The sequence below is a fragment of the Lytechinus pictus genome, chromosome 11 (genome assembly GCF_037042905.1).
Source record: "Lytechinus pictus isolate F3 Inbred chromosome 11, Lp3.0, whole genome shotgun sequence".
NCBI lineage: Eukaryota > Metazoa > Echinodermata > Echinoidea > Temnopleuroida > Toxopneustidae > Lytechinus > Lytechinus pictus.
In genome coordinates, this window is record NC_087255.1 from 22401328 (window position 1) to 22411957 (window position 10630).

A 10630-nucleotide genomic window follows, 5' to 3' on the forward strand; every position below is an offset into this window, starting at 1 on the left:
GACCCTTCTTTTATTCAATTAGAGTATTATTAATGCATGAATCAATCTAATTTATGATCTATCATGACTAAATTGATTTGAATTTCCTTTTCTTTTTTTGCGTAGTCTCGATACATCTTTTCAGCATGAATACGGTCTACCCTATCCCTGCACCCGATTAACGTTGACCATATAGAAAAGTCACAAATCGGTTAAACGTTAAGAAACGTTACGTTGACGAGGATTTCACTTTATCTGAGGCCAGCTTCCAGGAACAAAATGTCGTTAAATGTACCAATCATCGATGTTCATCGTGATAATTTTTCAGATTTCTGGCCTGCCATAAATTTAGCGATCCAGACAGCTTCATTTATTGCTATTGATGCAGAGCTCAGTGGTCTAGGATGCAGGAGAAATCTAATGGCAAAGTATGAATCCTTGATTATTTTGCATGATCCCATGCATTGAGTTTTGTGATGTGATTTCGACCTCTTCATTTTTCTAAAATGGTTCGAGAAAAAAATGAACAATGATAAAATTTATTTTATGATATTTGCTCATCACCTGGAGTGCTCATGAGTTCATGTTTTAACATTTGTTATAAATCTAAGAATAAGATTGTGATGGAATGGGAATGTACAATTTTAAAAGTATAATTTTGTGCTGGTATCAAGTTTTTTTTAACCATTAAACCAAAATAAATCTATAGATTTGAATTCCTTAAAACAAAAAGTTTTGCCTGAAGTGAAAGAAAAATTAAGTTATTCACAACATTGGGCCTGTTCATTCAATCCAAACACGGTTGTGACATAACCTTGCCTAGTATATTAAATCCATGTGAATGAAATTAAGTTGACAATATGTTTGATGTTTGGATATTTCTTTGTGTGTGCTTATTTTCTGTTGATGTATTGCCTTGGATGAATTTTGATCAGATATATCCTGTTGTCCTTGCCTCAAAAGTAAGTTAATTTGTATGAATTACATTTTAATTAAAAAACAAAAGGTTTGTTGGTTTCACCTCTGATATGTTCCCACATCTGTCTACAAGAGAAGAGATAAGAATATCCTGAAAATTGAGGCCTTTTTTTAGCTCTCTTGTGAAAGAAAGAAAAACCTAGTTCTAATGATAGAAAGATGATCAATGTGACTAATATATATTTTTTTACAATATAATTTTTCATACTGTTACCTAAGCTAAACTCAACAGACTAGGTGGTTGTAGACTGCAAGTGGTCATGCCCTATAGAATTTTTCCCTTTCAGCTTTTTATATTTTATTCCCCTTTTGTTAAAAGATTTTAATTGGATTCACTTTTTTTTTTAATATCTGTGCTCTCTTGCACATAACTTAGTAACTTTGCCATCCAATGGTAACTTACATGAAATTCTTGATTCTGATTGGCTTTTAATCATTGCTACCATGGTAGTTACCATTAGATGGCAAAGTTAGTATAATGTTAACCTGCCTTTTTTTGCAATGGACCCCAGTACCCATATTATTTTAAATCACTTTGAATACAGTCATTGGCATATACCAAGTTTTTGCTTCTACTGTTGCTGTAAATTCATTGTCTGGTTTTGTTCATTTCTTTTGTAGATCCATTGAGGATAGATACAAGTCTATTGCCGAGGTTGCCAAGACCAGGTCTATCCTTTCGTTAGGGCTATCCTGCTTCAAGATCCAAGATGAGGAGGACCAAAATGGTCCAGCTGACCAGACAGCAGCGGGACCAGGACCGGGTCCGAAATTCCTGGCCCAGACCTTCAACATCCTGACATTGTGTAATGAGGATTACATGGTAGAGCCAGGGGCTCTGCAGTTCTTGGTGGGACATGGATTTGATTTCAATAAGCAGTATTCCTGTGGTGTACCGTACTGCAGGGGACCTGATAAGGTAAGCCATCAACATTTTAAAAGTATTTTAGAAAGTTGAATATATATTCTTTTCCATAAGAGATAATGATAATATTATATGTCCATTTATATAGCTCAGTTACTATGTGCTTATACTCAACTGCGCTTTGATACTTGGTATCATATTATTACCCCGGCTGTAACTAAGCCGCCATATTAATAGGCGCTAAAGCGTTCAAGGAATAAATCCTACCGGGTACCCATTCACTTCACCTGGGTCAAGTGCAGCCCAATGTGGATAAATTTTGCCGAAGGAAATTACGCCATGGCTGGGAATCGAACCCACGACCCTCTGTTTCAAAGCTAGTCCAGAGAATAATCCAATGGGCCACAACGCTCCTCCAGATGGAGGAGGTGGAGGCATATGGAGGCAGGGGGGCAGTGAAGAATTAGCCCTTTCCTCATCAAGCTGATCTTTTCATTGAACCTTCTTCAAAATTAGTATAGTTTCATGATAGGATTTGTTGGATGCTATATGTGACAGTCTGTTTTTACCATAGTAACACAGTGGCGGATGTAAGTAATATAACATAATTTGTTAAAACAATAAATTTGGAATAGCAATTTCAAGCTACTAAAATCATTCAATTTGATTGGCGGACACTTGTTGCAGAAGATCATGGAACATGACCAAGATGATAAATAAATTGTTATCCACAAAATTTAGTTCTTACAGTAATATAATAGTTCAGAATTTGATTGGTTGGAGTGATTTTACCTGGAGAGTAATTTCAATCAGTTATCAGTGTATCATATTCTAATTTTTTTTTTTTTTGGGGGGGGGTTGTTTTGTGTACCGGTATCTTATTATTTTGTAGAGATGTTGTGGTTTAGTGATTCTGGCACTCGCCATTCAGAGGGTCGTGGGTTTGAATCCTAGCCATGGTGTGTTTTCCTTCAGCAAGAAATTAAGCCATGTTGTGCTGCACTCAAACCAGGTGAGATGAGATGAATCCTGGTAGGATTAATTTAATTAATTGAATGTACCAAGCACCTTTAGCAGCTGGACCTAAAGCCGGGGTAACATATAGTCCGCCATTGAATAAGCAACTAGATAATTGACGCCTCATATTATTATCAGTTGGTTGTTTTTTTATGTTTCATTTTATAAAGTTGTATTTTTTGTTATTCTGTTTCATATCAATACTAGAAGGAGGATAAATCGTGGCCTTCTCTCCGGCTTCTTTTCAACCACATCTTGGCTTCCAGGAAGCCCCTGACCCTTCACAATGGTCTAGTAGACCTAGTGTTTCTCTATCAGAACCTCTACACTGATCTTCCAGCCTCAAGTGCCCAGTTTGTTGCAGATCTTTACGAGATGTACTCTGGCGGAATCATAGACACCAAATATGTGGCAGAGTACGAAGCCCGGATGCCTGCATCGTACTTGGAATACGTCTTCAGGAAGAGGTATTAACTGCTTTTCATATTAGTCTTTGATTTCATAAAAGTGATAAAACTATCTTGAAATTTCAGACCATGACATTACAGAGGATGATTTTATGCATTTTTTTAAAATTATGACAATTAAATTATTTTGAATCTTGAATCTTATTAATAGTATCTAGACAGATTTTATCCAGACAAAAATAGATTGTTAATCTTTGCCATCATGATTATCATTCCCCAGTGATTGTTGTAGTGCTTTGATGTTCAACCTTTTCCGTGAGACCTATTTTTTCAAGGCCTCGGACTTGAGCATTCCTTGGCCTTAAAGCAAGCAAAAAGATTGAGCTCAAGCAAATGTTTATTATGCTTATGAAAATTTTCTTGAATTTAACTTTTACATTTTGTGCACATGAGCTGTCATTTGATTGCTGTTTCAACGATAGCATTCACATTGATGCAGTGCGAACACAAAGGAATATGTGCTCTCTATTTTGTCTAACGAAGATTTTTCCAACAAACTTGCTAATTCTTATGTGTAATGATTCAATCGAAGAGCTTGAAAACATTCAGAAAGTAATTGTTACCTTTTGTGTATTCGGCCCATCATTTTGTGTGACCAGTGATTCTCTTTATCCTTGAGACAAGAAAAGTAGGACAGGTTTTAAGATGTGATTTCATGAAAAACACTTGTCATCCTCATGGCGTGGTTATAGGCACCATGTTTTGTTTACCTGTGAGGAGTTGCTACATTTAAATTGCTTTATTTTGCTTCGTTTTAGCCAAAGAGACAATGCCATAAGAAAGCTGAAGGGACTCTCCCATGCCTCTGTAGTCTTCTGCCAATACTCTTCCGATATGAATGCTGTGGAATACCAGAGTTACCTACTACCTGCAGACTTCGAAGAGAGGCAAAACAAAGGAAATTCTGGAAACAAGACTACTGATGTTTGCGAAATCTATGCGGTATGTGGTTAATATATCATAATTGTATTTGTTTCCAGGAAATTTTTATGCCTTACAGCAAACAGCAACAATGAAAAAGAATCAAGATTGAGAAAACAAAATACATTACCAACCAAATATGAGGGCCGAATTAAATAATGTGGTAGGATAAAAGAGTGTACAACATTTAAGGAATTTTCCATTTGGTGTCCTTTGAGACTATACCCTAGTTTGATATGATCAAACTGTTCTTTTTTTGAAATATTTTCATTTTTTCTGTTCATCGAAACAATAACAGGATGTATATACTTTATTCTCCTTTTAATGGTTTATAGTTAACTATAAACTTTATTTTTCGTGTTTATAAAAGCTTGATTTCTCTCCTTCCTATTCATTGTTGCACTCACCAATGTGATAATGTTTTTATTTATTTATTAATTAGGCCCATGGATGTTGCGCCAAGGGGATCCACTGTCCAAAGTCTCATGATCCTAATGCAATCTTAGATTCCGAAGAGATCATCATCGAAGAAAAGCGTAAGCGCAAGAGGAGAAGGAGAAATCGCAAGAATCGTAACCAGGAAATGGACGTCCAGGATGGAGAGACTGATGAGAAAAGGATGAAAGATGGAGATGGTGAGGGAGAGGAGGAGCGGAAAGATGAAAGCCTGGATGTAGGTAGTACTGCGCCTGAAGCAAGTACAGGAGTTGGTGAGGAAACTGTCCCAGTGGTGAATGGTGATAACCCTGATCTTGGCAAGGAAAATGGCTCCGATGCTCCAACTGAGTTGAACCCTCTAACAGATGGTGTCAGTAGATCGAATCAGACCAAACCAACATCTCTAGCACCAAAGAAATCAGGAAGCCACCGTGCTGGCTTTGACGCCTTCATGACTGGCTTTGCTACTGCGGCTTTCATTGCCAGATTTGGATCAGCGAAGACTCCAGAGGGCAACGGACAGGTGCAGAGTTCGGCTGCCAGACCGATACAAGGTGGACAGTTCACCAGTCGTGTAGGACAGTTGGACCAGCCAAAATCCTGCGTTGACTGGTACGGCATTGGGCATTTGACCAATAAGTTGTACTTGAGCGGTAAGAACTATCCTCTAGCTGTGGCCAAGAGTTCCTTCACCAAGACTTCCTTGTTGCATAAGGATAAGATGGACATGATTATAAAGCTGATGGCAAGATGAGGATTAACATGGTGTTCGATGGACAAAAAAGAATTGAGATTTGAAAGTACATTATACCTCATGGCTTAGTTCTTTTATCCAATACATATTTTCCCAATCTAAAGGTGTTTCACCATGCGGTACATTCTTCTGGAAATGGTCAAGACATTAAATTTTTGTGCCAGGCTTCTTAAAAGTATATGTATGGGGCATTTTCATTTTTGTGCAGTTGAAGAGTTGCAACGTATCACAAAAATGTCCACACCATGAGTATTCTAGCCATGACTTTAGTTGAAGCTCCACATTTCTTGTTTAGAATCTTCTCTGCTCTACTATCCAACACGCAAATGAACGTGGGGGGATCCAGGGGCCCCTGCAGGAGGTCGTGTGGGGACAAAGCCCCCTGAAGTTTTGGAATATCAGGCATTTTAAATGGCCAAGAGGGGTCTTAATTAATATCAACAGAAGATATAGAAATGCCAACAAACTACACAATTTATTAAGAAAAAAAATGCTTATTGACATTTCACAATGCAGTAATACCAGTTCTGCACCCAGATCTTGTAACTGAAGTGACATCGATTTTGCTCGGGCTGAAAGAAAATCAGGCTTGCTGGATGTGATGGCGTCTCGAAGAATGTTGCTCGTATGAATGTTTCTGTATGTGTTCTTTACGAAGTTCTTGTTTGAAAATCACTGTTCACACAAGAATATTTTGATCCAAAAATGGTGTGAATATTATTAGTTGACATGCTCCTAAGGTCAGGGGAACCAATAAATTAAATCCAAAATTTTTCCTAATCTTGACCAGTGAACTGTAGCTCTTTAGTTCATCGTCAACCCAGAGCTCGATGAGTTGTTCTTGAAGATCTTGCTGGGACATGTCTGGAAAAATTGTTGCTACTTTCTCAAACTATCTTTTATCTGTTGGGTCAAATATAGCTGCAATTTTTGTTTTCCCTTTGTAATAAAATGATCATCAAACCTCAATTCCAGGTTACTGCTGTAGTAGATTAAACCATTTTTCTCATGTTTTCCCTTTTTTCATACCGGTTCCCACATGCCACTCCGCAAGGCTCGATGCTCCACCATTTGATAAATTCTAGTCTTCTTGTCATTGAGAGGGGTACCGAGGTACCTCTTTGGGCCTGGAACAAAACCCTGAACCAGTATTTAAATTGTAGATGAGTTTGCTCTAGGACATATTTAGCAAGAGTCTATTAATATGTTATATAGGTAACTCTCCCTAATTTCATAGGACCAGAAAAATCTGGTAGACAAAATTTGACTTACGCCCGGCGCACACTATGCGATTCGTTGCGATCCGAATATGAAATAAATTATAATAACATTTGAAATGAACATTCAAGCCGATAAAATAGTAGCGATCAGAGTTCAGAATAGTGGTAAGGAGTACTGAAATCGAAATTCAGTCTGGTTTGGGTCTACCTGTAGAAAATACCTATAAGAAAATTCAATTTCAAATCGTAATGACGTCATCATCAGCTGCAACTTGAAGCCGACTTTACTCCGATCACACGGCTTGTTGCAAAGCAAAATTGATATTTTATTATTCCTAACATAATGCAGAATTTCAAATTAAATCATTTGTGAAATTTTGGAACCTTTTCATTAATGCGAGATGCAATTTATAAAAGAAATCACATCGCAGTGGATCGCATAGTGTGAGCTGCCCTTTAGAAAAGGTATATAACATATGTTTTGATTAATCTGGTCTAAAAAAAATTGCTTCATCTTAGACGATATTTCGACTTATGGAAGGTCATCTTAGGCAGTTACTTGAACTTAGTGGTCGTTTTTTCATATCTGTTGTTTTTAACCAGATACATTCCATATTCTAAATTTTGTTTGGAATTGTTTGACACTGTATGTGCTTAATTATTGAATTATATTAAAAAAAATAATAATATTGGTGACATCTTTTGTCCAAATTGTCACCTTTGTTATTTGAAGCAAAAACTAAAATCTAAATGTTGTACAACGCCTACTTAGCTTGTTGTACGTGAGCAAATGAGAGGCTGAATATGAAACATTTGTGCCGTTGCACATGGTGCACCATCCATAATGTACCGACCGTTGCTCGGGTCAAAAGATGACGTCACAATAAAAAATAAAGATTCAACGCATTGCATGCGCTAAGTAGTTGCAGACGCGCATGGTATACTGGCTAAATATGCATTGTCATTGCAGATCAGATGCGCGTTGGAGGGACTTTACTTTCGCTTTCGAAAATTTCTCTCTTATTTTCATAGATGAACATAGGAAAAACTTGATTATTGTTTGTATTTTCACTAACTTTTGAGGCGTTGTTCAACTCAAATAGCGAATATTCTTATTTGTGCAATGGTGCAAAATTTCGGATTCGATGAAAGAAATAAACACTATATTCAACTCGGCTAACGCCTCATTGAATAGAGCATCACACTCATGCCTATTCGCTATTTGTATATTGAACAATCATGGGTTCAGTCAATGCAAAGGTTGCATAAATTTAATCAATAATCATTTTCAACCAACTGGAACCAAGATATTAATATTGTTCAACTGCCAATCAAAGTGTAGATTTCCATAAAGGGCAAAGTCATTGGAATTGTTTTTGTGATATGGTACTCAGTCTTGTCATTGCCATGTTGATATTCTTGTTGATATTCGCAGTCATGCTGATAACATGACTCCACTTTCAGTTAATAATTTTGTGTGGAAATTTAATTCAGTAGATTATCATTTTGTGTGGAATGAAATATCCCCAAATCAATGAAGAATAAAAATGACTAGTGGGCATTTCCGTAAAATAATCAAACTTTTTGTACATCCGACCCCATTTTTCTCAAGATTTACTTCACTCCATAAACTGACCAAGTCATGGTCACTTGAGAGCATTACAGACTGTCAAAAGAACAAGAAATAAGAGGCAGAAAATTTCATGAAGGTCCCACATATAGGGGGTCGGATGTATCGGATGTACATATTTTATGGAATTGCCCATGTGTGTCATTTCAGATCGTATACAGTGTACAGATTTCTAAAGAGTTTATCTGTGTCACTTTTTTTCTACCAAGACAAAATAAAATATATTCTCTCATTTTTTAAGAGAGCAGCATATATAGCATATATTTGCTTTTATGTCAGTTTGCATAGATGCATGATATTTTTACACAAGTATACTCGGATATGCAGGTATATATTGAACAAATATGTATGGCCGTTATAGAGTAGGTGGTTGGAACTATGGTTCCCGAAGTGACTGCAGAATGCGACCATTATCGCATACAGTCGCATTTGCGTCACTGCGAGGACCATAGTTTCACCAAACCTCTGATTGAAGGTCGTATACATTTATTTTATATCCATCATGGGTATTATTATAAAATAGAATAAATGGGAAATATAATTGAATGAATAACAATAAGGAATCCCAGTCTTTGAGTGAGAAATAATTTGATAAAGTTGATTACCGAGTGTACAGGCACCTCTGTTACAAGATCTTTGGCTAGGGGTACTTACTATTCCCGGCTGGTGATGTCAGATTTCGGAATTCATGGCAATGTTTTTTCCCAATATTGTGACAGTGATTGTAACTTTTTAGGCTCACATGACGGGCTTAGACCAATCGCCCGTTTAGATTATTATTAGGACGGATATAAAGAAAAATGAAGCGGTAGAAGTAAGGCAAGAGGAAGGGGAAGTTTGAAAAGAGTATGGAATGAGAAGAGAGGGTTGGGGAGTAGGGAGAGAGAGAGAGGGAGAAAGAATGATAAGAGTGCGAGAGAGGGGAGGGAGTTAGGAAAAGTTTATGGAGGTGATTTTTTTAACTGATTGATAAAAAAGCATGAATGCAAGCAAGCAAAGGACTGTCGGCTTAAGGTCCTCTATGAGGGACCTGGTAATAAGGATAAATGCCTTACCAAAGGGCACCTAGTGGGAATCGAACCCAGGTCACTGGAATCTGAATCCCCGCTCTACCGACTGAGCTGTCGTGCCTCCACCAGAGAGAAGAGAAGGAGGGAGAGAGAGAAGGGGGAAGGGGAATGAGTGAGTGAGATGGAGAGAAGGCATGAGGGGGAAAGGTGGGGGAAGAGCGGAGTAAGGTTACAAAAAGGGGAAGGGGTAAGCAAGAGAAACATGAAAAATATAAGCAGGGATGAGAAAATGGGTTGGGAGAGAGAAAATTGAGAAATAGAAAAGGATGGAAAATGAAATGTGTGACAGAATTAATACGTTCCTGGTGCTGGGGCCCGCTGTAGAGTTGCCTTTGAAAACATCTAAAATACTCAAGTGCAAGTCCAACTGCCCAAAAACCCTTTCTGTAATGGACTTGTGAGCATATAACTTGCTTTTGATTGTAACATGGTCATGAGCAGCTACTTCCAAGGTATTCAAAATTGCTCTAAAAAAATCCATGAAAAAAATGTTAAAGGGGAAGTTCACCCTGACCAAAAGTGTATTGTAAAAATAGCAGAAAAAAATATACTGGGGAAAGTTTGAGGAAAATCCATCAAAGAATAATTCTGATAACATGTATTTGAATCGTGACATCATATGCGAGCAGCTTTCCTACATATCTTATGGTAAAAAAATCAATGAATTCTCAGAAAATTAAAAATGTTTTTTTATTGTACCTTCAGTATATCAATACAAAAAACATTTCACACCTGCTGTTAAAAAATAAAATAAAAAGTAAATTCCTTAACCATTAAGAAATGAAATTAAGTCATTTTATATTACATAACATAAGGGACAGCTGCTCGTTTATGACGTCACAAAACAAAAACTTGAAATTCTAATCATTCTCTTAATCTTTAATGGATTTTTCTCAAACCTTATCACCAATATTTCACATTATATTTTCTATTTTTACAAGAAACTTTTTGTCAGGGTGAACTTCCCCTTTAATATCCATAGAAAAATTGATCTAATGTGGGGACCCCGTAAAATAATACATTCCAGATGTTCATAAGTTTAGCATTACATTACACAACTTTTGACCCATTCTTGTGCTACTGAGTTACCCCAATCTGTTCTAAGAACCGACAAGTTGTCATTCTTTGACAGACATCTGGGGCCCATTTCATTAAACTGTTAATAAATATGAAATAACAATTAAAAATGACTGAAATCCTTGAATCTGATTGGCTGAAAGTAAATTTGTTATAAAAATGGAGCATTTATTTGAACTAATGGTCCAATATCAATATCTTGATTACTTTATTC

The 10630-nt window shown here is 36.8% G+C and overlaps 1 protein-coding gene across 1 annotated transcript; it reads left to right on the plus strand.

The window, feature by feature from the left end:
• The first annotated feature begins 169 nt into the window (after positions 1–169).
• LOC129271014 (target of EGR1 protein 1-like) lies at positions 170–8830 on the plus strand. The gene is made up of 5 exons (XM_054908360.2): positions 170–407; positions 1579–1876; positions 3047–3306; positions 4065–4248; positions 4670–8830. Exons 1-5 carry the CDS (start codon positions 259–261, stop codon positions 5417–5419), a joined length of 1641 nt encoding a protein of 546 aa, XP_054764335.2. The 5' UTR covers positions 170–258; the 3' UTR covers positions 5420–8830.
• The last annotated feature ends 1800 nt before the right edge of the window (positions 8831–10630 follow it).

Excerpts from the sequence above, each read along its gene's own strand:
- LOC129271014 (XM_054908360.2), top strand. The coding sequence starts at position 259 with ATGTCGTTAAATGTACCAATCATCGATGTTCATCGTGATAATTTTTCA. Across the intron at positions 408-1,578 it reads AGGAGAAATCTAATGGCAAA|ATCCATTGAGGATAGATACA; the intron begins GTATGAATCCTT and ends TTTCTTTTGTAG. Across the intron at positions 4,249-4,669 it reads ATGTTTGCGAAATCTATGCG|GCCCATGGATGTTGCGCCAA; the intron begins GTATGTGGTTAA and ends TTTATTAATTAG.